Source organism: Anser cygnoides, chromosome 37 (genome assembly GCF_040182565.1).
Source record: "Anser cygnoides isolate HZ-2024a breed goose chromosome 37, Taihu_goose_T2T_genome, whole genome shotgun sequence".
NCBI lineage: Eukaryota > Metazoa > Chordata > Aves > Anseriformes > Anatidae > Anser > Anser cygnoides.
This window is the reverse complement of record NC_089909.1, coordinates 1,075,622-1,102,854: the sequence shown is the minus strand read 5'-3', so window position 1 is coordinate 1,102,854 and position 27,233 is coordinate 1,075,622. Positions and strand designations below refer to the sequence as shown.

The 27,233-nt window shown below is 69.6% G+C and overlaps 1 protein-coding gene across 1 annotated transcript in view; it reads left to right on the top strand.

Annotated features, from left to right (window-relative positions):
• The window catches only part of MEGF8 (multiple EGF like domains 8), a 68,874-nt gene that overhangs the window by 15,648 nt on the left and 25,993 nt on the right, over positions 1 to 27,233 (top strand). Inside the window, 21 exon segments of the mRNA XM_066987020.1 lie at positions 1,125 to 1,279; positions 3,323 to 3,384; positions 3,386 to 3,483; positions 6,679 to 6,728; positions 6,730 to 6,815; positions 6,968 to 6,995; positions 7,870 to 8,137; positions 8,817 to 9,025; positions 10,246 to 10,302; positions 11,251 to 11,408; positions 11,410 to 11,506; positions 13,658 to 13,776; positions 14,759 to 14,890; positions 15,834 to 15,946; positions 17,120 to 17,289; positions 20,010 to 20,020; positions 21,802 to 21,867; positions 23,286 to 23,358; positions 23,449 to 23,567; positions 25,064 to 25,120; positions 25,122 to 25,266. Of these exon segments, the coding sequence (XP_066843121.1) occupies positions 1,125 to 1,279; positions 3,323 to 3,384; positions 3,386 to 3,483; positions 6,679 to 6,728; positions 6,730 to 6,815; positions 6,968 to 6,995; positions 7,870 to 8,137; positions 8,817 to 9,025; positions 10,246 to 10,302; positions 11,251 to 11,408; positions 11,410 to 11,506; positions 13,658 to 13,776; positions 14,759 to 14,890; positions 15,834 to 15,946; positions 17,120 to 17,289; positions 20,010 to 20,020; positions 21,802 to 21,867; positions 23,286 to 23,358; positions 23,449 to 23,567; positions 25,064 to 25,120; positions 25,122 to 25,266 (2,273 nt within the window).

Sequence of the window (27,233 nt, the reverse complement as noted above, 5' to 3'; positions counted from 1 at the left end):
CCCCATAGATATGGGTCCCAGCCCCATAGTTGGGGGTCCCAGCCCCAAAATTGGTGGTCCTGGCCCCACAATTCGGGGGTCCCAGCCCCATAATTAAGGGTCCCAGCCCCCAAAATTGGTGGTCCTGGCCCCACAATTTGGGGTCCCAGCCCCATAGTTGGGGGTCCCAGCCCCCGGCTGTGGGTCCCAGCCCCCCAGTTGGGGGTCCCAGCCCCACAATTTAGGGTCTTGGCCCCACAATTGGGGTCCCAGCCCCATAGGTAGGGGTCCCAGCCCCCAGTTGGGGGTCCCAGCCCTACAATTCGGGGTCCCAGCCCATAGACAGGGGTCCCAGCCCCATAATTAAGGGTCCCAGCCCCACAATTTGGGGTCCTGGCCCCCAGCTGTGGGTCCCAGCCCTACAATGTGGGGGTCCTGGCCCCATAGTTGGGGGTCCCAGCCCCAGAATTGATGGTCCCAGCCCCACAGTTAGGGGTCCCATCCCATAGATAGGGGTCCCAGCCCCCAGCTGTGGGTCCCACCCCGCAGTTGGGGGTCCCAGCCCCCAGTTGGGGGTCCCAGCCCCATAGATAGGGGTCCCAGCCCCCAGTTGGGGGTCCCAGCCCCATAGTTAAGGGTCCAGCCCCACAATTGGGGTCCCAGCCCAATAGTTGGGGGTCCCAGCCCCCCAGTTGGGGGTCCCAGCCCCAGAATTTGGGGTCCCGGCCCCAAAATTGGGGATCCCAGCCCCACACTTTGGGGTCCCAGCCTCATAGTTGGGGGTCCCAGCCCCACAGTTGGGGGTCCCAGCCCCATAGGTAGGGGTCCCAGCCCCACAATTGGGGTCCCAGCCCCAAAATTGGTGGTCCCAGCCCCACACTTTGGGGTCCCAGCCCCACAATTAGGGGTCCCAGCCCCATAATTAAGGGTCCCAGCCCCACAATTTGGGGTCCCAGCCCCCAGTTGGGGGTCTCAGCCCCACAATTCGGGGTCCCAGCCCCATATTAGGGGTCCCAGCCCCCAGTTGGGGGTCCCAGCCCCACAATTAGGGGTCCCAGCCCCCCGGCTGTGGGTCCCAGCCCCCAGCTGGGGGTCGCACCCCCATAGCTGGGGGTCCCACCCCCGATGGGGGTCCCGCCGCGCAGGGGGCAACGTGCACGCGCACTACGCGGAGGAGCGCTGCTACGAGGACCTCGCCTTCTTCTACCACCTCGGCTGCCACCAGTGGGTCGCGGGCGCAGACCTGGCCCGGGCGGCGGGGGGCGGTGAGCGGGGGGGGCCACAGCGGGGGGGCCATAGGGTGGGGGGGGGGCCATAGGGTGGGGGGTGACCCATAGCGGGGGGGGGTGACCCATGGGGGGGGGTGACCCATGGGGGGGGGGGGTGACCCATGGGGTGGGGGTGGGGGGTGGGGGGTGACCCATAGGGTGGGGGTGACCCATGGGGGGGGGGGTGACCCATGGGGGGGTGACCCATAGGGGGGGTGGGGGGTGGGGGGTGACCCATGGGGGGGGTGGGGGGGCCCATAGGGGGGGGGTGACCCATGGGGGGGTGACCCATAGAGGGGGGTGACCCATGGGGGGGTGACCCATGGGGGGGTGACCCATGGGGGGCCCCATAGGGTGGGGGGTGACCCATGGGGGGGTGACCCATAGGGTAGGGGGTGGGGGGTGGGGGGTGACCCATGGGGGGGTGACCCATAGCGGGGGGGGGGTGACCCATGGGTGGGGGGTGACCCATAGGGGGGGGTGGGCCCATGGGGGGGGTGACCCATAGAGGGGGGGTGACCCATGGGGGTGACCCATAGCGGGGGGTGACCCATAGGGGGGGGGTGACCCATAGCGGGGGGTGGGGGGTGGGGGTGACCCATAGGGTGGGGGGTGACCCATGGGGGGGGTGACCCATGGGGGTGACCCATGGGGAGGGGGGCCCATAGCGGGGGGTGACCCATGGGGGGGGGCTGAACCATAGCGGGGGGGGGGGGGGGCACCCCATAGGGTGTGGGGCTGCCCCATAGCGGGGGGCCCCATAGGGTGGGGGTGACCCATGGGGGGGGTGACCCATAGTGGGGGGCTGACCCATAGCAGGGGGGTGACCCATGGGGGGGGGGGTGGAGGGTGCCCCATAGGGTGGGGGGTGACTCATAGGGTGGGGGATGGGGGTGGGGGGTGACCCATAGTGGGGGGTGACCCATGGGGGGGGTGACCCATGGGGGGGTGACCCATGGGGGGGGTGACCCATGGGGGGGTGACCCATAGCGGGGGGGTGGGGGTGGGGGGTGACCCATAGGGTGGGGGGTGACCCATAGCGGGGGGGCTGGGGGGCACCCCATAGGGTGTGGGGCTGCCCCATAGCAGGGGGGGGGCCCATAGGGTGGGGGGTGCCCCATAGCGGGGAGGGTGACCCATAGAAGGGGGGTGACCCATGGGGGGGGTGCCCCCTAGGGTAGGGGGTGGGGGTGGGGGGTGACCCATAGCGGGGGGTGACCCATAGTGGGGGGGGGGGGTGACCCATGGGGGGGTGGGGGGTGGGGGGTGACCCATAGGGTGGGGGGTGACCCATGGGGGGGGGGTGACCCATAGGGTGGGGGGTGCCCCATGGGGGGGGTGACCCATGGGGGGGGGTGACCCATGGGGGGGGGGCTGAACCATAGCGGGGGGGTGGGGGGCACCCCATAGGGTGTGGGGCTGCCCCATAGCGGGGGGGGCCCATAGGGTGGGGGGGGTGCCCCATAGCGGGGAGGGTGACCCATAGAAGGGGGGTGACCCATGGGGGGGGTGCCCCATAGGGTAGGGGGTGGGGGTGGGGGGTGACCCACAGGGCGGGGGGTGACCCATAGTGGGGGGGGGTGACCCATGGGGGGGGTGGGGGTGGGGGGTGACCCATAGGGCGGGGGGTGACCCATAGTGGGGGGGGCTGACCCATAGCGGGGGGGGTGACCCATAGTGGGGGGGGTGACCCATAGGGGGGGGTGACCCATAGGGCGGGGGGTGACCCATGGGGGGGGTGACCCATGGGGGGGGTGACCCATAGCAGGGGGGTGACCCATAGGGGGGTGGGGGTGGGGGGTGCCCCATAGCGGGGGGTGCCCCATATGGGGGCTGCCCCATAGCATCACCCCTATGGTCCCTGGGGGGTCCTGGGGGGTCCTGGGGAGGGTCCTGGGGTCCCCGGGGGGTCCTCGGGGTCCTTGGGGGGTCCTGACCCCCTGCCCCCCCCCCGAGACCCCTCCCTCGCCCCCCCCCCCGGGGGAGATGTGGGGCTGCCCCATAGCATCACCCCTATGGTCCCTGGGGGGGTCCCGGGGGGTCCTGGGGGGGGTCCTGACCCCCTGCCCCCCCAGAAGCCCCCCCCGGCCCTCCCCGGGGGGGGTCGCTACGCGCACGTGGCGGCGGCGCTGGGGGGGCGTCCTGCTGGTGGCCGGGGGCTTCAGCGGCGTCGCCCGCGGGGACCTGGTGGCCTTCAAGGTGCCCCGGCTCGTCCGGGGGCCCGGCGCCGACGTGAGTGGGCCGGGGGGGGGCCTGGCCCTGTCTGGGGGGGGGCTGGGGGGTCCCGAACCCATCTGGGGGGTCTTTGTCCCCATTTGGGGGGCCTGGGGGTCCCTGTCCTCAATTGGGGGGTCTCTGTCCCCATTTGGGGGGGCTCGGGGGGTCCAGACCCCATCTGGGGGGGGGCTGGGGGGTCCTGACCCCATTTTGGGGGGGGGTTGGGGGGTCCTGACCCTGTTTGGGGGGGCCTGGGGGTCCCTGTCCCTATTTGGGGGTGTTCGGGGGGTCCTGACCCCATTTGGGGGGGCCTGGGGGTCCTGACCCCGTTTGGGGGGGGATCGGGGGTCCAGACCCCATCTGGGGGGTGCCGAACCCATCTGGGGGGTCCTGGGGGGTCTTTGTCCCCATTTGGGGGGGCCTGGGGGTCCCTGTCCTCATTTGGGGGGGCTCGGGGGGTCCTGACCCCATTTGGGGGGGCTGGGGGGGTCCTGACCCCATCTGGGGGGTCCTGGGGGTCCCTGTCCCCATTCGGGGGGTTCTGGGGGGTCCTGACCCCATTTGGGGGGTCCCGACCCCCGTCTGGGGGGCCTGAACCCATCCTGGGGGCTCTGGGGGGTCCTGACCCCATCCTGGGGGGGGGCTGGGGGTCCCTGTCCCCATTTGGGGACGCTCGGGGGGGTCCCGAACCCCTCTGGGGGGGCCGGGGGGGTCGTGACCCCGTTTGGGGGGCTGGGGGGGTCCAGACCCCATCTGGGGGGGTCCCGAACCCATCTGGGGGGGGTCCTGGGGGGTCTTTGTCCCCATTTGGGGGGCTCGGGGAGTCCAGACCCCATCGTGGGGGGCTCTGTCCTCATCTGGGGGGTCCCGAACCCCTCTGGGGGCCTGGGGTCCTGACCCCGTTTGGGGGGCTCGGGGGTCCTGGCCCTGTTTGGGGGTCCTGGGGGTCCTGACCCCATCTGGGGGGTCCCAAACCCCATTTACCCCCCCCCATTTTTCCCCCCGCTTCCCCGCCCCCCCGTTTCCTTCCCCCCTCCCCCCCCAATTAATTAATTACCCCCCATTAATTGCCCCCCCATTTTAGCCCCCCATTTCTTTGCCCCCCCACCCCCCCCCCCCATTTATTTGCCCCCCCCCCCCCCCCCCCCCACTTCCTCCCCCCCCGCTTCCCGCCCCCCGTTTCTCCCCCCCCCCCCCCCCCAATTAATGACCCCCCCAATTAATTAATTAAACCCCCCCCCAGGTGCCCCCGGCTGCCTGGGCCTGCCCCGCCTGCTGCCCGACTGCGCCTCCTGCCTCATCCTGGGGGCCCCCCCCCGGCCCCCCCGGCCCCTTCGGCTGGTGCGTGCAGAACGACACCTGCCTGCCCGCCCACGGTCAGTGCGACGTCATCGGGGGGCGTGACGTCATGGGGGGTGTGACGTCATGGGGGTGTGACGTCATGGGGGTGTGACATCATCGGGGGTGATGTCATGGAGTGTGATGTCATCGCGGGGGTGAGGTTGTTGGGGGGGGGGGGTTGAGGTCACCGGGGGGCATGACGTCATCGGGGGCGTGACGTCATCGGGGGTATGACGTCATGGGGGCGTGACGTCATGGGGGTATGACGTCATGGGGGTGTGACGTCATTAGGGGTGTGACATCATGGGGGTGAGGTTGTCAGTAGGGGGATGAGGTCATCGTGGGGGTGACGTCATGGGGGCATGACGTCATCGGGGAGACGTGACGTCATCGGGGTGTGACGTCATCGCGGAGGGTGTGATGTCATGGGGGTGTGACGTTATCGGGGTGTGACGTCATGGGGGGCGTGACGTCATCAGGGGGAGTCGTGGGGGTGTGACGTCATCGGGATGACGTCATGGGGGTGTGATGTCATCGGGGGAGTCATGGGGGTGTGACATCATCAGGGGGTGACATCATAGGGGGCGTGACATCATGGGGGCGTGACGTCATGGGGGGTGAGGTCGTCAGTGGGGGGGGGGGGGTTGAGGTCACCGGGGGCGTGACGTCATCACGGGGGCGTGGCATCACGGGGTGTGACGTCATCGGGGGGCGTGATGTCATGGGGGTGTGGCATCATGGGGGTGTGACGTCATCGGGGGTGACGTCATCTGGGGTGTGACGTCATGGGGTGTGACGTCATGGGGGTATGGCATCATCGCGGGGGTGAGGTTGTCGGGGGGGGGTGAAGTATTCGGGGGGGGTGAGGTCACTGGGGGTGTGACGTCATCGGGGGTGTGACGTCATGGGGGCGTGACATCATCGGGGGCGATGTCATGGAGTGTGATGTCATCGCAGGGGGTGAGGTTGTCGGGGGGGGTTGAGGTCACCGGGGGGGGGGCATGACGTCATCGGGGGTGTGACGTCATTGGGGGTGTGACGTCATCGCGGGGGGTGATGTCATGGGGGTGTGACGTCAGGGGGGTGAGGTTGTCAGTGGGGCGTGAGGTCATCGGGGGCGACTTCATTGGGGGGCGTGATGTCATGGGGTGTGACGTCATCGCGGGGGTGACGTCACGGGGGCGTGACATCATGGGGATCTGACGTCATCGTGGGGTGTGACGTCATGGGGGTGTGATGTCATGGGGTGTGACGTCATGGGGTGTGACGTCATGGGGGTGAGGTCGTCAGTGGGGGGGTGAGGTCACCAGGGGGTGACATCATCGGGTGTGTGACGTCATCGGATGTGACGTCATCGTGGGGGTGACGTCATCGGGGGTGACATCATGGGGGTGTGATGTCATGGGGGTGTGATGTCATCGGGGTGTGACTTCATCGGGGTGTGACGTCATGGGGGTGTGACGTCATGGGGGTGTGACGTCATGGGGGTGTGACGTCATGGGGGGGGGTGAGGTTGTCAGTGGGGGGGGTCATCGTTGGGGGGTGACATCATTGTGACGTCATCACATGGGGGTGATGTGGGGAGAGTGTCTGCCCCCACCCCCCCCCACATCCCCCCCATATCCCCCCCCCACCCCCCCCACCCCAAATCTGACCCCCCCCACCCCCTCTGACCCCCCCATATTTTTTCTGACCCCCCCCCCACCCCTGCCCCCCAGAGCAGTGGCGGTGCCGGGTGGGGCTCCTGGCGGGCCCCCACCCCCACATCCCCCCCATATCCCCCCCACACCCCCCCCACCCCAAATCTGACCCCCCCCCATATTTTCTGACCCCCCCATATTTTTTGCCCCCCCCCCCATATTTTTGCCCCCAGAGCAGTGGCGGTGCCGGGTGGGGCTCCTGGCGGGCACCCCGGGCTGGTGGGGGGCCCCGACCCCAATTCCTGCGGGCGCTGCCCCAGTGCCGGACCCAGGACCTGCCCCCGGGGCTGCACCTCCTCACCTACCTGCACCCCAAAACGAGTCCCAGCCCGACAAGGTGGGGGGGCCGGGGGGGCTGGGGGGGTCAGGGGGGGTCATTGGGGTCAGGGGGGTCAGGGGGTAAGGGGGGGTCAGGGGGGGAGTCAGGGTATGGGGGTCCCCCCGCCCCCCTCACCTACCTGCACCCCAAAACGAGTCCCAGCCCGACAAGGTGGGGGCCGGGGGGGTCACGGGGGGGGTGGGGGGGTCACGGGGGGTCACGGGGGGGCTGGGGGGTCAGGGGTAAGGGGGGGTCGGGGGGGGTCAGGGGGGTCAGGGTATGGGGGTCCCCCCGCCCCCTCACCTCCCTGCACCCCAAAAACGAGTCCCAGCCCGACAAGGTGGGGGGCCGGGGGGTCACGGGGGTCAGGGGGGTCACGGGGGTCGGGGGGGTCATGGGGTAAGGGGGGGGTCGGGGGGGTCAGGGGGGTCAGGGTATGGGGGTCCCCCCCCCCCTCACCTACCTGCACCCCAAAAACGAGTCCCAGCCCGACAAGGTGGGGGGGCGGGGGGGTCACGGGGGTCAGGGGGGTCAGGGGGGTCAGGGGGGGTCAGGGGGTAAGGGGGGGTCAGGGGGGGGGGTCAGGGGGGGTCAGGGTATGGGGGTCCCCCGCCCCCCCTCACCTCCCTGCACCCCAAAAACGAGTCCCAGCCCGACAAGGTGGGGGCCGGGGGGTCACGGGGGGTGGGGGGGTCGGGGGGGTCAGGGGGGTCATGGGGGTCGGGGGGAGCTGGGGGGGTCGGGGGGGTCAGGGGGACTTGGGGGCTGGGGGGGACCTTGGGGGTCCCCAAACTCAGGCCCCCCAAACCTCAGCCCCCCCAAACCCAGGGGTCCCCCAACCTTTGGGGGGGGGTCCCCAAATTTTTGGGTTCCCTTCACCCCCAACCCCTTTGGGACCCCCAAACTCAGGCCCCCCAAACCTGAGGCCCCCAAACTCAGGCCCCCCAAACCTCAGCCCCCCCAAACCCAGGGATCCCAACCCTTGGGGGTCCCCAACCATTTTTTTGGGGGGGGGGTCCCCCAAATTTTGGGGTCCCCCCCCCAGGTGTCCATCGTGCGCAGCACCACCGTCACCCTGCGCCCGGGGGCCGAGGCGGGCGCGGGGCTGAGCCTGGCCTACGCCGGCTTCCTGCACCCTCCTTGGCCCCGACCCCCCGACCCGGAACGGCGCCCCGCTGACCCCGCTGACCCCGCTGACCCCGCTGACCCTGACCTTGACCCCGACCCCGACCCCGGCCCCCGCGTCTGGGCCCGCATCCAGCGGCTGCACGTGGTGGCCAGGCTGGGGAGGGAGCCCCGGCTCGGCCGAGATGGTGAGGGGGGGGGTCCTGGGGGGGGTCTTGGGGGGTCGGGGGGGTCCTGGGGGGTCCTTTGGGGGTCTTGTGGGGGTTATTGGGGGGTTTGGGGGGGTTATTGGGGGTCTGGGGGGTCTTGGGGGGTCTTGGGGGGTCTGGGGGGTCCTGGAGGGTCTTGGGGGGGTTTGGGGGGGGGTTATTGGGGCTCTGGGGGGTCCTGGGGGTTATCGGGGGATTTGGGGGGTTTGGGTGGGTTATTGGGGGTCTGGGGGGTCCAGGGGGGGTCCTGGGGGGTCCTGGGGGTTATTGGGGGATTTGGGGGGGTTTGGGGGTTATTGGGGGTCTGGGGGGGGGTCCTGGGGGTCCTGGGGGGGTCCTGGGGGTTATTGGGGGATTTAGGGGGGATTTGGGGGTTATGGGGGGGCTATGGGGGGATTTGGGGGAGTTACGGGGGGGGTCTGAGACCCTTCGTGCCCCCCGAAGGATTTCGGGGGGTTATGGGGGGATTTGGGGGAAGACGGGGGGCCATTGGGGTTATGGGGGGTCATTTGGGGTCTGGGGGTTATGGGGGCCTATGGGGGGGCTATGGGGGGTCTGACCCCCTTTGTGCCCCCCCGGAGGATTTCGGGGGGTCTGGGAGCTATGGGGGGCTATGGGGGGTTATGGGGGGTCTGACCCCATTCCCCCCCCCCCCCAGGAGGAGGTGGGGCGCTGGGCGGCCCCCCAGGAGCGGGAGGAGCTGCGCCCCTGCGCCGGGGGGGTCGCGGGCGCTGCTGGGGGGGAGGCGGCGGCGGCAGCGGGGGCAGCGCTGGGCCCTGCGGGTCGAGGGGCGCCGCGACGGCAGCGCGGGGGCTCAGCAGCGAGCTCACCCTCGTCTGGGACCGCACCGGGGTGCCGGGGGGCAGCGTGAGTGGGGGGGGCTATGGGGTCGGGGGGGCGTATGGGGTCGGGGGGGGGGTCATGTGGGGTCGTGGGGGGGGTTATGGGGGGTTATGGGGGGGCTATGGGGTGACGGAGGGGGGTTTTGGGGGGACTATGGGGTGATTGGGGGGGCTATGGGGTCGGGGGGGTCATATGGGGTCGTGGGGGGGCTATGGGGTCGTGGGGGAGTCACTATGGGGTCCTGGGGGGGCTATGGGGTGGTGGAGGGGGGTTATGGGGGGTTATGGGGGGGCTATGGGGTGATTGGGGGGCTATGGGGTCGGGGGGGGCGTATGGGGTCCTGGGGGGGGGGTTATGGGGGGCTATGGGGGGGCTATGGGGTGATGGAGGGGGGTTTTGGGGGGGCTATGGGGTGATTGGGGGCGCATATGGGGTCGGGGGGGGTCATATGGGGTCGGGGGGGGTAATGGGGGGTTATGGGGTGATTGGGGGGCTATGGGGGGCTATGGGGGGGCTATGGGGTGATGGAGGGGGTTATGGGGGGTTATGGGGGGGCTATGGGGTGATTGGGGGGCTATGGGGGGCTATGGGGGGGTTATTGGGGTCCGGGGGGGGCTATGGGGTGATTGGGGGGGCTATGAGGGGGTTATGGGGTCGGGGGGGTTATGGGGGGCTATGGGGGGTTATGGGGGGGCTATGGGGTGATGGAGGGGGGTTATGGGGGGTTATGGGGGGCTATGGGGTGGTTGGGGGGGGCTATGGGGGGCTATGGGGGGGGTTATTGGGGTCCGGGGGGGGGCTATGGGGTGATTGGGGGGGGCTATGAGGCGGTTATGGGGTCGGGGGGGGGGTTATGGGGGGCTATGGGGGGGCTCTGGGGGGGCTATGGGGTGATGGGCGGGGGCTCAGCAGCGAGCTCACCCTCGTCTGGGACTGCACCAGGGTGCCGGGGGGCAGCGTGAGTGGGGGGGGGGGCGTATGGGGTCGGGGGGGTCATGTGGGGTCCTGGGGGGGGTTATGGGGTCGGGGGGGGGGTTATGGGGGTTATGGGGTGATTGGGGGGGCTATGGGGGGCTATGGGGGGCTATGGGGTGATGGAGGGGGGTTATGGGGGGCTATGGGGGGGTTATTGGGGTCGGGGGGGGGCTATGGGGTGATTGGGGGGGCTATGAGGGGGTTATGGGGTCGGGGGGGTTATGGGGGGCTATGGGGGGGTTATGGGGGGGGCTATGGGGTGATGGGGGGGGCTCAGCAGCGAGCTCACCCTCGTCTGGGACCGCACCGGGGTGCCGGGGGGCAGCGTGAGTGGGGGGGCGTATGGGGTCGGGGGGGGGTCCGCGGGGTCGTGGGGGGGGTTATGGGGGGCTATGGGGGGTCATGGGGGGGCTATGGGGGGCTATGGGGTGATGGAGAGGGGTTATGGGGGGGTTTTGGGGGGGCTATGGGGTGATTGGGGGGCTATGGGGTCGGGGGGGTCATATGGGGTCGTGGGGGGGGGCTATGGGGGGGTTATGGGGGGGCTATGGGGTGAATGGGGGGGGCTATGGGGGGCTATGGGGTCCTGGGGGGCAGTGGGGTAACGGGGGGGGGGGGAAGGAGTAACTGGGAGCCCCGTGGGGTAACTGGGGGGGGGCATGGGGTAATTGGGAGCCCTATGGGGTAACCGGGGGGGGGGGCATGGGGTAATTGGGAGCCCTGTGGGGTAACTGGGGGGGCTGTGGGGTAACTGGGAGCACCATGGGATAACTGGGAGCGCTATGGGGTAACTGGGGGGGGCATAGGGTAACTGGGAGCCCTATGGGGTAACTGGGGGGGCTGTGGGATAACTGGGGGGGCCATAGGGTTACTGGGGGGGCTTTGGGGTAACTGGGAGCACCATGGGGTAACTGGGGGGGGCAGTGGGGTAACTGGGAGCCCCATGGAGTAACTGGGGGGGCCGTGGGGTAACTGGGGGGGCCATAGGGTTACTGGGGGGGCTTTGGGGTAACTGGGAGCCCCATGGGGTAACTGGGGGGGGCCGTGGGGTAACTGGGAGCCCCGTGGGGTAACTGGGAGGGGCCATGGGATAACTGGGGGGGGCTGTGCGGTAACTGGGGGGGCTGTGGGGTAACTGGGGGGGGGGCAGTGGGGTAACTGGGAGCCCCGTGGGGTAACTGGGAGCCCCGTGGGGTAACTGGGGGGGGGCTGTGGGGTAACTGGGAGCCCCGTGGGGTAACTGGGGGGTTCCCACGGTGTGCCCCCCCCCCCAGGAGATCTCCTTCTTCTTCCTGGAGCCGTTCCGGGGCCCCCCGGGGGCTGCGGCCGCCACCTCTCGTGCGGGGGCTGCGTGGCCGACCTGGGCTGCGCCTGGTGCCCCCCCGCGCCTCCTGCCTGGGCCGCCGCGACCCCCCGAGCCGGGCTCCTGCGGGGGGGACGGGGAGGGGGAGGGGGGCGGCCCCCGCCCGGTCCTCGCCCCCCGGCTGCCTCCCCTGCGAGGAGCACCGCGAGTGCCGGGCCTGCGCCGCGGTGCGTGGGGGCTAAATAAGGGGGGGGGGCTGGGGGGAGGGGGGAGGGGCGGGGGGGGGAGGGGGAGGGGAGGGGGTGGGGGAGGGGCGAGGGGTGGGGGAGGGGCGTGGGGGAGGGGCGTGGGGTGTGGGGGGAGGGGTTATGGGGGGATGGGGAGGGGTTTGGGGGAGGGGCTTGGGGAAGGGGGGAGGGGTTTGGGGGAGGGGGAGGGGCGTGGGGGTGGGGGAGGGGTTGGGGGTGGGGGGAGGGGCGTGGGGGTGGGGGAGGGGCGTGGGGGTGGGGAGGGGCTTGGGGGAGGGGGAGGGGCGTGGGGGTGTGGGAGGGGCGAGGGGGTGGGGGAGGGGCGAGGGGTGGGGGAGGGGCGTGGGGGGAGGGGCGTGGGGGGAGGGGCGTGGGGGGAGGGGTTACGGGGGGAGGGGGAGGGGCGTGGGGGGAGGGGGGAGGGGTTATGGGGGAGGGGGAGGGGTTTGGGGGTGGGGAGGGGCGAGGGGAGGGGGAGGGGTTTGGGGGGAGGGGGAGGGGCGTGGGGGTGGGGGAGGGGCGTGGGGAGGGGGGAGGGGCGTGGGGGTGGGGGAGGGGTTGGGGGTGGGGGAGGGGGTGGGGGGAGGGGCGTGGGGGGTGGGGAGGGGCTTGGGGGAGGGGGAGGGGCGTGGGGGTGGGGGAGGGGTTGGGGGTGGGGGAGGGGGGTGGGGGAGGGGCGTGGGGGGTGGGGAGGGGCTTGGGGGAGGGGGAGGGGCGTGGGGGTGGGGGAGGGGTTGGGGGTGGGGGAGGGGGGTGGGGGAGGGGGTGGGGCCGAAGGGGGAGGGGCTTGGGGGAGGGGGAGGGGTTGGGGGGAGGGGCTTGGAGGAGGGGGAGGGACGTGGGGGTGGGGGGAGGGGGTAAGGGGGGAGGGTTATGGGGGAAGGGGCTGAGGGGGAGGGGTAAAAGGGGAGGGGGGTTGGGGGGAGGGGGTAGAGGGGGAGGGGCTTAAATGAGGGGGAGGGGCGTGGGGGGTGGGGGTGGAGGGGGTGGGGCCAAAGGGGGAGGGGTTTGGGGGTGGGGCTGAGGGGGAGGGGCTGAGGGGGGTGGGTTATTGGGGGCTATGGGGCAGGGCCGTGGGTCGGATCCATGGGGCAGCGCTGTGGGGCAGGGACGTGGGTCAGATCTATGGGTCAGGGCTATGGGTCAGATCTATGGGTCAGATCCGTGGGGCAGGGCCGTGGGGCAGGGCCGTGGGTTGGATCCATGGGGCAGATCCGTGGGGCAGGGCTATGGGTCAGGGCTATGGGGCAGGGCTGTGGGTCAGATCTATGGGGCAGATTTATGGGTCAGGGCTATGGGGCAGGTCTATGGGTCAGGGCTATGGGGCAGGGCTGTGGGTCAGATCTATGGGGCAGATTTATGGGTCAGGGCTATGGGGCAGGTCTATGGGTCAGGGCCGCAGGGCAGATCTGTGGGGCAGCTATGGGGCAGGGCTATGGGGCAGGGCCATGGGTCAGATCTATGGGGCAGATTTATAGGGCAGATCTATGGGTCAGGGCTATGGGTCAGAGCTATGGGGCAGGGCCGTGGGGCAGGACCGTGGGGCAAATCTATGGGGCAGATCCATGGGGCAGATCCGTGGGTCAGGGCTCTGGGTCAGATCTATGGGGCAGGGCTATGGGGCAGGGCTGTGGGTCAGACCTATGGGGCAGATCTATGGGTCAGGGCTATGGGTCAGATCTATGGGTCAGATCTATGGGGCAGGGCTATGGGGCAGGGCTATGGGGCAGGGCTATGGGGCAGATCCGTGGGGCAGGGCTATGGGGCAGATCTATGGGTCAGGGCTATGGGGCAGGGCTATGGGGCAGGGCTATGGGTCGGATCCGTGGGGCAGGGCTGTGGGGCAGGGCTGTGGGGTAGATCTGTGGGGCAGGGACGTGGGTCGGATCCATGGGGCAGATCTATGGGGCAGGGCTATGGGTTGGATCCATGGGGCAGATCTATGGGTCAGATCTATGGGGCAGGGCTATGGGGCAGATCTATGGGGCAGATCTATGGGGCAGGGCTATGGGGCAGGGCTATGGGTCGGATCCGTGGGGCAGGGCTATGGGGCAGGGCTATGGGGCAGGGCTATGGGGCAGGGCCGTGGGTGGGATCCGTGGGGCAGCCCCCTGACGGCGCTGCCCCCAGGACCCCTTCTGCGAGTGGCAGCCGAGCGCCTCCAGGCCCGGGGACTTCGTCTGCAGCCGCCGGGGCCGGCAGGCGGGGGCCGTGCGGGACCCCCAGCGCTGCCCCCCCCTCTGCAGCCAGTGAGCGGGGGCCGGGGGCTGGGGGGGTGGGGGGGGATGTGTGGGGCTGGGGGGATGTGGGGGGCTGGGAGGGGCTGGGGGGCTGGGGGGGCTGGGGGTCTGTGGGGCTGGGGGGCGTCTGTGGGGCTGGGGGGGCTGGGAGGGGCTGGGGGGATGTGGGGCTGGGGGGGATCTGTGGGGCTGGGGGAAATGTGGGGGGCTGGGGGGTGCTGGGGGGCGGGGGGGATGTGTGGGTCAGTGTGTGGGTCTGCCCCCCAAGTGTGGGTCAATGTGTGGGTCCAAGTGTGGCCGTGCCCCCCAAGTGTGGGTCTGGGTCAATGTCTGGGTCCATGTCTGGGTCCCTATGTGGCCGTGCCCCCCAAGCGTGGGTCTGCCCCCCAAGCATGGGTCCGCCCCCCAAGTGTGGGTCAATGTGTGGGTCTGTCCACGTGTGGCTGTGCCCCCCAAGTGTGGGTCTGGGTCTCTATGTGGCCGTGCCCCCCAAGTGTGGCTCTGCCCCCCAAGTGTGGGTCCATGTCTGGGTCCATGTGTGGGTCTGCCCCCCAAGTGTGGGTCTGGGTCCACGTGTGGGTCCATGTGTGGCTGTGCCCCCCAAGTGTGGCTCTGCCCCCCAAGTGTGGCCCTGCCCCCCAAGTGTGGGTCAATGTGTGTGTCCATGTGTGGGTCTGCCCCCCAAGTGTGTGTCCACGTGTGGCTCTGCCCCCCAAGTGTGGGTCTGGGTCCACGTGTGGGTCCATGTGTGGCTGTGCCCCCAAGTGTGGCTCTGCCCCCCAAGTGTGGCCGTGCCCCCCAAGTGTGGGTCAATGTGTGGGTCCATGTGTGGCCGTGCCCCCAAGTGTGGCCGTGCCCCCCAAGTGTGGGTCTGGGTCCATGTCTGGGTCAATGTGTGGGTCCATGTGTGGGTCCCCGTGTGGCCGTGCCCCCCAAGTGTGGCCGTGCCCCCCAAGTGTGGGTCCGCCCCCAACCGCCCCCCAACCCGCAGGCGGGCCTCGTGCAGCGCGTGCCTGGGGCAGCCGGGGCCGTGCGCCTGGTGCCGCTCCGGGCGCCGCTGCTTCGCCTTCGGCACCTACCTGGCGCGGTACCCGCACGGCGCCTGCCGCGGCTGGCACGACAGGTGGGGGGGGCAATGGGGGGGGGGGGGGTTATGGGGGGGGTGGGGGGGTTATGGGGTCATATGGGGGGTTATGGGGGGATATGGGGGGGTTATGGGGTCATATGGGGGTTATGGGGGGTTATGGGGGGGTTATGGGGTCATATGGGGGGGTTATGGGGGGTTATGGGGGGGTTATGGGGTCATATGGGGGTTATGGGGGGGTTATGGGGTCATATGGAGGGGATATGGGGGGGTATGTGGGGGTATGGGGGGAGCAGGGGGGGCATGGGGGGGGTAATGGGGGGGTTATAGGGGGTTATGGGGGGGTTATGGGGGGTTATGGGGGGGTATGGGGGTATTGGGGGGTATGAGGGGGTATGGGGGGTATGGGGGGATATGGGGTGGTGGGGGGGTTATGGGGGGGGGTATGGGGGGGATATTGGGGGGTAATGGGGGGGTATGGGGGGTAATGTGGGGGTTATGGGGGGTATGGGGGTAAATGGGGGGGTAATGGGGGTTGGAGGGGTAATTGGGGGGGGGTATGTGGGGGTTATGGGGGGTATGGGGGGGTTATGGGGGAATTGGGGGGTTATGGGGGGGTATGGGGGTTGGGGGGGTATTGGGGGGTATTGGGGGGGTTATGGGGGGTTATGGGGGGATATGGGGTGGTGGGGGGTTATGGGGGGTTATGGGGGAAAAGGGGGGTTGTGGGGGGTTGTGGGGGGTTATGGGGGGTATGGGGGGATTTGGGGGCTGGGGCGGCTGGGGGGGTTGGGGGGTTATGGGGATGGGGGGCCGTGGGGGTGACGGCTTTGATGGGGCCCTATGGGATCCATGGGGCTGGGGGGGACATGGAGGGGGGTCATGGGGGGGGCACGGAGGTTTACGGGGCCCCGTAGGATATCGGGGGGGGGGGTTCTGGGTGTGGGGGGGGTGTCCCCAGTGACCCCTGCCCCCCCCCCAGCGTGCACTCGGCCCCCCAGTGCCCCGAGTGCGAGCACTTCGCGTCCTGCGGCGCCTGCCTGCGGCACCTCGAGTGCGGGTGGTGCTGGGGGGGGGGGACCCCGCCCGGGGGCGGTGAGTGGGGGGGGGGGGGGGGGGCCACGTGGGGGGGTTGGGGGGGGGGTGGGGGGGTGGGGGGGATATGGGGGGGTATGGGGGGGTTATTGGGGGTTATGGGGGGGTATGGGGGGGCATGGGGGGGTGTGGAGGGGTGTGGGGGGTTATGGGGTCATGTGGGGGGGTTGTGGGGGGTATGGGGGGGGTGGGGGGGTATGGGGGGGGTGTGGGGGGGTTATGGGGGGGTTGTGGGAGGGTATGGGGGGGTATGGGGGGGGTTATGGGGGGATATGGGGGGGTATGGGGGATATGGGGGGTATGGGGGCGGTATGGGGGGCTTGTGGGGGGGTGTGGGGGGATATGGGGGGATATGGGGGGGCTGTGGGGGGGTTATGGGGGGGATGTGGGGGGTAATGGGGGTTTATGGGGGGGTTATGGGGGGATATGGGGGTTATGGGGGGGTGTGGGGGGGTATGGGGGGGTTGTGGGGGGGTTGTGGGGGGTATGGGGGTGATATGGGGGGTATGGGGGGGGTTATGGGGGGGTATGGGGGGGGTGTGGGGGGATATGGGGTGGGGGGGTCATGTGGGGGGGGGGGTATCGGGGGGGTTATGGGGGGATGTGGGGGAAATTGGGGGGATGTGGGGGGGTGGGGGGTTTTGGGGGGATATGGGGGGGATGTGGGGGGTTATGGGGGGTATGGGGGGGTATGGGGGGGTATGGGGGGTATGGGGGGGTGTGGGGGGTATGGGGGGGTGTGGGGGGAAATGGGGGGGTTATGGGGTCACATGGGGGGGTTATGGGGTGATGGGGAGGGTTACAGGGGGGATATGGGGGGTCATGGGGGGAGTAATGGGGGGTTATGGGGTGGTGTGGGGGGGTTATGGGGGGGTTATGGGGTCATATGGGGGTTAAGGGGGGATATGGGGGGTGTGGGGTGTTATGGGGGGGTTATGGGGCATATGGGGGGTTATGGGGGGGTAATGGGGGGTATGGGGGGAATTGGGGGGGAAATGGGGGATATGGGGGGCAAGGGGGGAATGGGGGGGTTATGGGGGGGTTGTGGGGGGCTATGGGGGGTTATGGGGGGTTACGGGGGGCTGTGGTATTTAGGGGGCGATGTGGGGTGTCTATGGGGCCCCCCCACTTACGGGTCCGGCCGTGACCCCCCCCGTGACCCCCCCCCCCCAGGTGCCTGGAGGGCGACTTCGCCTCCCCCTGGCCCTTCCCCAACTGCTCGGCGGCGCTGGGGGGGCGGGGGGCGCGCTGGGCCTTCGCCCGCTGCCCCCCGGGGCCGAGACCCCCGGACCCCCCCGCACCCCAAAACTGCCCCCCGGGAGCCGAGGGGGGGCGTGCGAGAGGTGAGTTGGGGCGGGGGGGGGGGGGGGGTAATGGGGGGGCATAATGGGGGGGGGGGGGATATGGGGGGGGGGGCAATGGGGGGGTAAATGGGGGGGCAAATATGGGGCGGGGGGGAAAAAAGGGGGGTTATGGGGGGGTAAATATGGGGTGGGGGGGCAATGGGGGGTAAGTGGGGGGCAAATATGGGGTGGGGGGAAAAGAGGGGGGGTTATGGGGGGTAAATATGGGGTGGGGGGGCAATGGGGGGGTAAATGGGGGGCAAATATGGGGCGGGGGGTAAATTGGGGGGGTTTGGGGGGGTTATGGGGGGGCAAATATGGGGTGGGGGGGTAAATGCGGGGGTAAATGGGGGGGTGGGGTAAATGGGGGGGGCAAATATGGGGCGGGGGGTAATTTGGGGGGTTATGGGGGGCAAATATGGGGTGGGGGGTAAATGGGGGGTAAATGGGGGGTGGGGTAAATGGGGGGCAAATATGGGGCGGGGGGTAATTTGGGGGGGTTATGGGGGGCAAATATGGGGTGGGGGGTAAATAAGGGGGGTTATGGGGGGCAAATATGGGGTGGGGGGGCAATGGGGGGGGGTAAATGGGGGGCAAATATGGGGCGGGGGGTAATTTGGGGGGGTTTTGGGGGGGTCATGGGGGGCAAATATGGGGTGGGGGGTAAATGCGGGGGTAAATGGGGGGTGGGGTAAATGGGGGGGCAAATACGGGGCGGGGGGGTAATTTGGGGGGGTTTTGGGGGGGTCATGGGGGGGTTGGGGGGGCTATAGGGGGGCTCTGGGGGGGTCCTGGGGGTCTCTGTCCCCCCCCCCAAATTTACCCCCCTTTTCCCCCCCCCCCCCCCCAGCTGCCCCCCCAGCAGGGGCTGGGCCTCCCCCCGGGGGGGGGCGCCGAGGAGAAGAGCGAGGGGGGGGCCCGGGGGGCGCGAGCCCCAATCCCCCCTGCGGCACCAACGGCACCTGCGAGGGGTAAATGGGGGGGGGGGGGTAAATGGGGGGGGTAAAGGGGGGGGTGGGGGGGGGGGGTGGGGGGAGATAATTGGGGGGGTGGGGGGTAATTGGGGGGGTCAAATGGGGGGGGGTCGGGGGGTAATTGGGGGGGTGGGGGGTCTTGGGGGGGGCATTTGGGGTCCTGGGGGGTCCTGGGGTTTGGGGGGAAAAGGGGGGGGGTTGGGGGGTCCTGGGGGGCATTTGGGGTCCTGGGGGGTCCTGGGGGCTTGGGGGGGGGGATGGGGTAAATGGGGGGTCCTGGGGGGTTGGGGGGTTTGGGGGGGGCATTTGGGGTCCTGGGGGGCAATGGGGTGGGCGGGGGGGCACTGGGGTAAATGGGGGGTCCTGGGGGGGTTGGGGGGGTCCTGGGGGGGGGCATTTGGGGTCCTGGGGGGGGGGTCCTGGGGGGGTTGGGGGGAATGGGGTAAATGGGGGGTCCTGGGGGGGGTTGGGGGGGGCATTTGGGGTCTGGGGGGTCCTGAATGGGGGGGGGGCACTGGGGGGGTCATTTGGGGGGGTCCAAGTCCTCTGGGGGGGGTCCCAGGGCTTTGGGGGGGGTTAATTTTTTTTTGGGGGGGGGAGGGGGCTCGTAGTGACCCCCCCCATTTTGCCCCCCCCCCCCAGGCCTGCCCCCCCCCGTGTTTCCTCCCGTGCCGGGGCCGGGCGCTGGTGTCGGTCGTGGGCCCCCCGCCCGCCGGGGCTGAGCACGGGGCCCCCCCGGCGCCCCCCTTGGCCCCCCCCCGGCCACTGCCTCTGGGTGGTGACGGGGGGGGGGGGAGGGGATCCTGCGGGGGGGGGCGAGAACCCTGCCCCCCTGGCCTTCACCGTGCACCCCGGACCCCCCAGGGGGAGCCCTGCGAGGTGGGGGGGGGGCGAAAATTTTTGGGGGGGGGGGGTAAAATGGGGGGGGGCTATGGGGGGGGGGGGGGGGGGTTGGGGGGGAATTGGGGGGGGTTAAGGGGGGTTAGGGGGTTTTGGGGGGTGGGGGGCAAATGGGGGTTATGGGGGGGTATTTGGGGGGGTTAGGGGGGCTATGGGGGGTGGGGGGGCAAATGGGGGGGGTTGGGGGGTAAATTGGGGGGGTTGGGGGGCAAATGGGGGGGCAATGGGGGCAATTGGGGGGTACCGGGGGGGGTTGGGGGGCCTGGGGGGGTTATGGGGGTAATTGGGGGGTGGGGGGGCAAATGGGGGGGTAAATGGGGGTCTGGGGGGTAATTGGGGGGTATTGGGGGGGGTAATTGGGGGCTTGGGGGGGTAAATGGGGGGGTTATGGGGGGTTGGGGGGCAAATGGGGGGTAATGGGGGTATTGGGGGGGTTGGGGGGCAATTGGGGGGGTAATGGGGGGGTCGGGGGGCAAATGGGGGGTAAATGGGGGGTGGGGGGAATGGGGGGGCAAAGGGGGCAATTGGGGCGGTGGGGGGTAGACGGGGGGGCAGGGGGGGGCAATTGGGGGGCAAATGGGGGGGTACCGGGGTAAATGGGGGGGCAGCGGGGGGCAAAAGGGGGGTAATTTGGGGGGCAATGGGGGGCAAATTTGGGGGTGGGGGCAAATGGGGGGGCAAATCGGGGGTGGGGGGCAAATTGGGGGGTCAATGGGGCAAATTGGGGGGTACTGGGGTAAATGGGGGGGCTGGGGTAAACGGGGGGGGCTGGGGTAAATGGGGGGCTGAGGGGGTCCACCTGCCCCCCTAATTGCCCCCCCCAATTTATTGCCCCCCCCCCCCCAGGAGCGGTACCTGTACGCCTACGACGGGCTCCCGATTCCCTCGGCGGGGGGGGGGGGGGGACCCCAAGCTGCTGGGGGCCTTCTGCGGCCGCGGCCCCCGGCCCCAAACCCTGGTGGCGCGCTCCGGTGAGACCCCCCCCCCCCCAAAAAAATTTTAGGACCCCCCCCAAAAAAATTTGGGACCCCCCCCCCAAAAAATTTGGGACCCCCCCAAAAATTTGGGACCCCCCCCCCCAAATATTTTGAGACCGCCCCCAAAAATTTTAGGACCCCCCCAAAATTTTAGGACCCCCCCCCCAAAATTTTAGGACCCCTCCCCAAAAAATTTGGGGCCCCTCCCCCAAATTTTAGGCCCCCCCCCCCAAAAATTTAGGACCACCACCAAAATTTTAGGACCACCCCCAAAAAAATTTGGCCCCCCCCCCCCAAAAAAAATTTGGGACCCACCCAAAAAATTTGGGACCCCCCCCCCGAAATTTTAGAACTCCCCCCACATTGTTTTGGGACTCCCCCAAAAATTTTAGGCCCCCCCCCAAAAAATTTGGGACCCCCCAAAAATTTGGGACCCCCCAAAAAGTTTAGGACCCCCCCACCCCCAAAATTTTGGGACCCCCCCCCATTTTTAGGAGCCCCCAACATTTTAAGCTGCCCTCCAAATTTTTTGGACGCCCCCAATTTTTAGGACCCCCCCCCCCCCCAACATTTCACCCCCCCCAGTTTTTAGGCCCCCCCCCCCAATATTTTAGGACCCCCCCAATATTTTAGGACCCCCCCCCCCAATTTTTCGCCCCCCAACGTTTTAAGCCCCCCAACCTTTTAAGCCCCCCCAATATTTTAGGACCCCCCCAATATTTTAGGACCCCCCCAACATTTTAAGCCCCCCCAATTTTTAGGACTCCCTCCCCAAATTTTTAGGACCCCCCAATATTTTTAGGCCCCCCCCCCAATTTTTGGGCCCCCCCCCAATTTTTGGACCCCCCCAACCTTTTAAGCCCCTCCCAACCTTTTAAGCCCCCACAATTTTTAGGACCCCAAATTTTTAGGCCTCCCCCCCAACATTTAATGACCCCCCCAATTTTTCGGACCCCCCCCAATTTTTGGACCCCCCCAACGTTTTAAGCCCCCCCAACCTTTTAAGCCCCCCAATTTTTAGACCCCCCCAAATTTTTAGGACTCCCCTCCAACATTTTAAGACCCCCCCAAATTTTAAGGACCCCCCCCCCAATATTTTTAGGACTCCCCCCCAATTTTTAGGACTCCGCCCCCATTTTAGGACCCCCCAATTTTAGGACCCCCCCCAACATTTCAAGCCCCTCCCCCAATTTTTAGGACCCCCCCCCAACATTTTAAGACCCCCCCCAATTTTAGGACCCCCCCAATATTTCGGACCCCCCAACCTTTTAAGCCCCCCCCCCCAATTTTTAGGACCCCCCCAATTTTTAGGACCCCCCTAATTTTTAGGGCCCCCCCCCAAATTTTTTGCCCCCCCCCAACATTTTAAGCCCCCCCCCCAAATTTTTAGGACCCCCCCAAATTTTTAGGACCCCCCCAAATTTTTAGGACCCCCCCCAAATTTCTATCCCCCCCAACCTTTTAAGCCCCCCCAATTTCAGCCCCCCCGGTTTTAACCCCCCCCCCCCCCCCCCAGGGGTGCTGGTGCTGTTCGCCGAGGGCGCCCCTCCCCCCGCCTTCAACGTCACCGTGCGGCGCTGCGGGGGGCGGGGCTGCGGGGCGGGGCCGGGGGCGGGGCCTGACGAGGCCACGCCCCTCCGGCGACGCCCCGCCCCCTCCAGGCCCCGCCCCGCCCGGGGGGGGAAGAGGAGGAGGAGGAGGGGGAGGAGAGGAAGGCCTGCAACGAGGTGAGGGGCGGGGCTAGGGAAAGGGGGCGGGGCTAGGGAAAGGGGGCGGGGCTAGGGAAAGGGGGCGGGGCTAGGGAAAGGGGGCGGGGCTAGGGAAAGGGGCGGGGATAGGGAAAGGGGGCGGGGCTTGGAGAAAGGGGCGGGGCTAGGGAAAGGGGGCGGGGCTAGGGGAAAGGGGCGGGGATAGGGAAAGGGGGCGGGGCTAGGGGAAAGGGGCGGGGATAGGGAAAGGGGGCGGGGCTAGGAGAAAGGGGGCGGGGCTAGGGGAAAGGGGGCGGGGCTAGGGGAAAGGGGCAGGGATAGGGGAAAGGGGCGGGCTAATGGGTTGGGGCGGGGCTAATGGGTTGGGGGAGGGGCTAATGGGTTGGGGGAGGAGCTAATGAGGTGGGGGTAGGGCTAGGGGCTGTGGGCGTGGTTATGGTGGTTGGGGGGCGGGGCTACTGGGTGAGGGGCGGGGCTCCAGGTGGGGTTGGGGTACGGGGTTGTGGGCGGGGCTACGATCTAGGAGGCGTGGCTAAAGGGTTGTGGGAGGGGCTAATGGGGTGGGGGCGTGGCTAGGGGCTGTGGGCGTGGTTATGGGGTGGGGGAGGGGCTACTGGGTGACGGGCGGGGCCCTTGGGAGGGTGGGGTACGGGGTTGTGGGCGGGGCTACGATCTAGGGGGCGGGGCTAAGGGGTTGTGGGAGGGGCTAGGTGGGTGGGGGCGGGGCTAGGGGTTGGGGGCGTGGTTATGGGGTTGGGGGCGGGGCTACTGGGTGAGGGGCGGGGCTTTAGGGGAGACAGGGGTGGAGCTATGGGGTTGGGGCGGGGTTTATTGGGTGGGCTGGGGGCGGGGCTAAGGGAAAGGGGGCGGGGCTAATAGGGTGGGGGCGGGGCTAGGGGGTTGGGGTGGGGCTAAGGGTTGGGGGCGGGGCTAAGGGGGCTGGGGAGGGGCTAGGGGCAGGGCTATGGGGTTGTGGGCGGGCTACGGGATAAGGGGTGGGGCTACGGGCAAGGGGAGGGGCTTGTAGTTTGTGGGCGGGGCTAAAGGGCGGGGGCGGGGCTACTGGGTAAGGGGCGGGGCTATCTGCCTTGGGGGCGGGGCTACTGGGTAAGGGGCGGGGCTATCTGCCTTGGGGGCGGGGCTATTGGTTGAGGGGCGGGGCTTCAGGGGAGGTCAGGGGTGGGGCAATGGGGTTGTGGGCGGGGCTATGGGGTTGTGGGCGTGGCTTAGGGCGTGGGGCGGGGCTATGGGGTTAGGGGGCGTGGCTAAGGGCGTGGGGGCGGGGCTAATGATATGGGCGGGGCTTTGTGGTTGGGGCGGGGCTATGAGGTTGGGGGCGGGGTTTGGAGCCTGGGTTCCATCTGGGGGCGGGGCTTATGCCACGTGGGGCGTGGCTACGTGGCCCCCGCCCCCTTGACCCCGCCCCTTCCCCCCAGACCCTCGACGCCCCCCGACTGCGAGGGGCGGGGCCTGGAGTGGGAGGAGCTGGAGGCGGGGCCTCCGGGAGCCGTGAGTGCCAGCCCCGCCCCCTTCCCCCGCCCCTTTGTGACCACGCCCACCCGTGACCACGCCCCCTCTCGGTTGGCCACGCCCCCCCAGGAGGCCGCCGCCCACTTCCTGCAGCGCTTCGGCCACTCGATGGTGCCCGGCCCCGGCCCCTCCCTCTGGGTCTTCGGGGGGCTCTCGCTGCAGCGGGGGCTGCTGGGAAGCCTCTACCGGTAGGCCACGCCCCCTTCCCCTTCGGCCACGCCCACCGGGGGCCCCACCCCGCCCCCCGCCTTCCTTTGGCCACGCCCCCTCATTGACCTCCCCCTCTCCCAGGTGTCCCCTGTAGCCCCGCCCACTCCTCCTGATTGGCCACGCCCACCCCCATTGGCCACGCCCACCTCTTGGCCACGCCCACCCCCTGAAGCCCCGCCCACCACCTCCTGACCCCGCCCCCATCCCTCGTGGCCACGCCCACTCCTCCTAAGCCACCCAAACCCTGAGGCCCCGCCCACCCCTTAAGACCCCGCCCCTCAGGACCCCGCCCACCCCGTTGACCCCGCCCATTCTCTGTTGTCCCCCCACCCCTGCTGGCCCCGCCCACCCCCCAATGCCCCGCCCACCTCTTATGACCCCACCCACCTCCCGTGGCCCCGCCCACCCCCTATGACCCCGCCCCTCGTGCCCCCGTTAACCCCCCCCACCCCCTCGATGCCACACCCAACCCCGAGGCCCCGCCCACCCCCCGTGACCCTGCCCACCCCTCTTAACCCCGCCCACCCCTCTTGACTCCTCCCACCCCGCTGACCCCGCCCACCCCTGCTTACTCCGCCCACTCCTGCTGACCCCACCCACTCCCTTGTTGCCACACCCACCTCCCGTGGCCCCGCCCACCCCTTATGACCCCGCCCACCCCCCTTATGACCCCGCCCCTCGTGACCCCACCCCCGGGTGACCCCGCCCACCCCCTTGAACCCCCACCCCCTTGTTGCCACACCCACCTCCTATGACCCCGCCCCCATAACCCTGCCCACCCCGAGGCCCCGCCCACCGCCCAAAGGCCCCGCCCACCCCTTGTGCCCCCGTTAACCCCGCCCACCCCCTCGATGCCACACCCACCTCCTATGACCCCGCCCCCCGTGACCCCGCCCACCCCGACTGACCCCCGCCCACCCCTGACCCCACCCACCCGCTCAATACCACACCCACCTCTCGATGCCACACCCACCTCCCGTGGCCACGCCCACCCCTCTTGACTCCTCCCACCCTGTATGACCCCACCCACCCCTGGTGGCCCCGCCCACTCCCGAGGCCTCCGCCCACCCCATAACCCCGCCCACCCCCTCTGACTCCTCCCACCCCTTATGACCCCGCCCACCCCCTCGATACCACACCCACCTCCTGTGGCCCCGCCCACCCACCCCTTGACCCCGCCCACTGTCTGTAGTCCCGCCCATACCCGCCCCCCGACCCCACCCACCCCCGTGGCCCCGCCCACCACTTATGACCCTGCCCACCCCTCCTTATGACCCCGCCCCCTCGTGACCCCACCCCTGCGTGACCCCGCCCACCCCCTTGACCCCCCCACCCCCCTTGTTGCCACACCCACCCCCGAGGCCCCACCCACCCCTTGATGACCCCGCCCACCCCGAGGCCCCGCCCACCCCATGGCCCCGCCCACCCCTTATGACCCCGCCCACCCCCTCCTTATGACCCCGCCCCCCCCCAGGTTCTCGGTGCCCGAGGGCCGCTGGACCCAGGTGCTGGCGGGGGGGCCCCAGGGGGGCCGGGCCCTCCCCCCGCGCCTTCCACGCCGCCGCCCTGCGCCCCCCCCGCGGGGCCCTGGTGGTCGTGGGGGGCTCCTGGGGGCGGGGGGTCGCCGCCGACGCCTGGGAGCTCGACCTGGGGAGCCTGCAGTGGCGCCAGCACCAGGTGGGGGGGCCGGGGGGGTCCTGGGGGGTTATGGGGGGCTATGGGGGGGGGTTATGGGGTCCTGGGGGGGGTTATGGGGTCTTGGGGGGGTTATGGGGGGCTATGGGGGGGTTATGGGGTCCTGGGGGGGGTTATGGGGTCTTAGGGGGGGCTATGGGGGGGGTTATGGGGTCCTGGGGGGTTATGGGGTCTTGGGGGGGTTATGGGGGGTTATGGGGTCCTGGGGGGGGCTATGGGGTCCTGGGGGGTTATGGGGGGGTTATGGGGGGGTTATGGGGTCCTAAGGGGGGTTATGGAGGGTTATGGGGTCGTGGGGGGGGTTATGGGGTCTTAAGGGGGGGTTATGGGGTCGTGGGGGGGGGCTATGGGGTCCTGGGGGTGGTTATGAGGTCTTGGGGGGGGTCGTGGGGGGGATTATGGGGTCTTAGGGGGGCTATGGGGGGCTATGGGGGGCTATGGGGGGGGTTAGAGGGTCCTAAGGGGGGGTTATGGGGTCCTGGGGGGTTATGGGGGGGTTATGGGGTCCTGGGGGGCTATGGGATCTTAGGGGGGTTATGGGGGTTATGCGGGGGTTATGGGGTCGTGGGGGAGCTATGGGGTCCTGGGGGGGTTATGGGGTCCTGGGGGGGACTATGGGGGGCTATGGGGGGGTTATGGGGTCCTGGGGGGGGGCTATGGGGGGCTGTGGGGTCCTGGGGGGGGTTCTGGGGGTTTATGGGGTCCTGGGGGGTTATGGGGTCTTAAGGGGGGTAATGGGGTCGTGGGCGGGCCTATGGGGGGCTATGGGGGTTATAGGGTTCTAAGGGGGGTTATGGGGTCCTAAGGGGGGGTTATGGGGTCTTAGGGGGGACTAAGGAGGGGCTAAGGGGGGCTATGGGGGGTTATGGGGTCCTGGGGGTCCTGGGGGGGTCCGGGGGGGCTATGGGGGGTTTATGGGATCTTGGGGGGGCTATGGGGTCCTGGGGCGGGCTATAGGGTCCTAACGGGGGGTTATGGGGTTCTGGGGGTCCGGGGGGGTTATGGGGTCCTAAGGGGGTTATGGGGTCCTGGGGGGGCGCTATGGGGGGCTATGGGGTCCTGGGGGGTCCCTTTTGGGGGGTCCCTTGGGGTCCCTATGGAGGGGGTCCCTTAAGGGGGGGGCCCCTTTGGGGGGGTCCCTTGGGGGGGGTCCCTTGGGGGTCCTTATGGGGGGGGGTCCCTATGGGGGTCCCTATGGGGGGGGGGGGGTCCCTATGGGGGGGGTCCCTTTGGGGTCCCTATTGGGGGGTCCCTATGGGGGGGGTCCTTTGGGGGGTCCCTATGGGGGGTCTTTGGGGTCCCCCCACCCCACCCTCACCCCCCGCCCCCCAGGCCCCCCCCGCTGCCCCCCCATGGGTTCCCTATTGGGTTGGGGGGGGTCCCTTGGGGGTCCCTATGGGGGGTCCCTTTGGGGGGTCTTTTGGGGTCCCATGGCCCCCCCTCACCCCCCCGCCCCCCCGGCCCCCCCCGCTGCCCCCCCTATGGGTTCCCTATTGGGTTGGGGGGGGGGTCCCTTGGGGGTCCCTATGGGGGTCCCTTTGGGGTCCCTAAGGGGGGTCCTTTGGGGGGGGTCCCTTGGGGAGTCCTTATGTGGGGGTCCCTATGGGGGGGGTGCCTATGGGAGCGTCCCTTTGGGGGGGGTCCCTTTGGGGGGGTCCTTATGGGGGGGGGGCCGTTTGGGGGGGGTCCCTTTGGGGGTCCCTATGGGGGGGGGTCCCTTAAGGGGGCGGTCCCTATGGGGGTCCTTATGGGGGAGGGTCCGTATGGGGGGTCCCTTTGGGGGTCCCTATGGGGGGATCCCTTTGGGGTCCCTATGGGGGGGTCCATATGGGGGGGGGTCCCTTGGGAGGGTCCCTTTGGGGGGTCCCTATGGGGGGGTCTTTTGGTGTCCCATGGCCCCCCTCACCACCCCGCCCCCCCCCCAGGCCCCCCCGCTGCCCCCCCCCTAT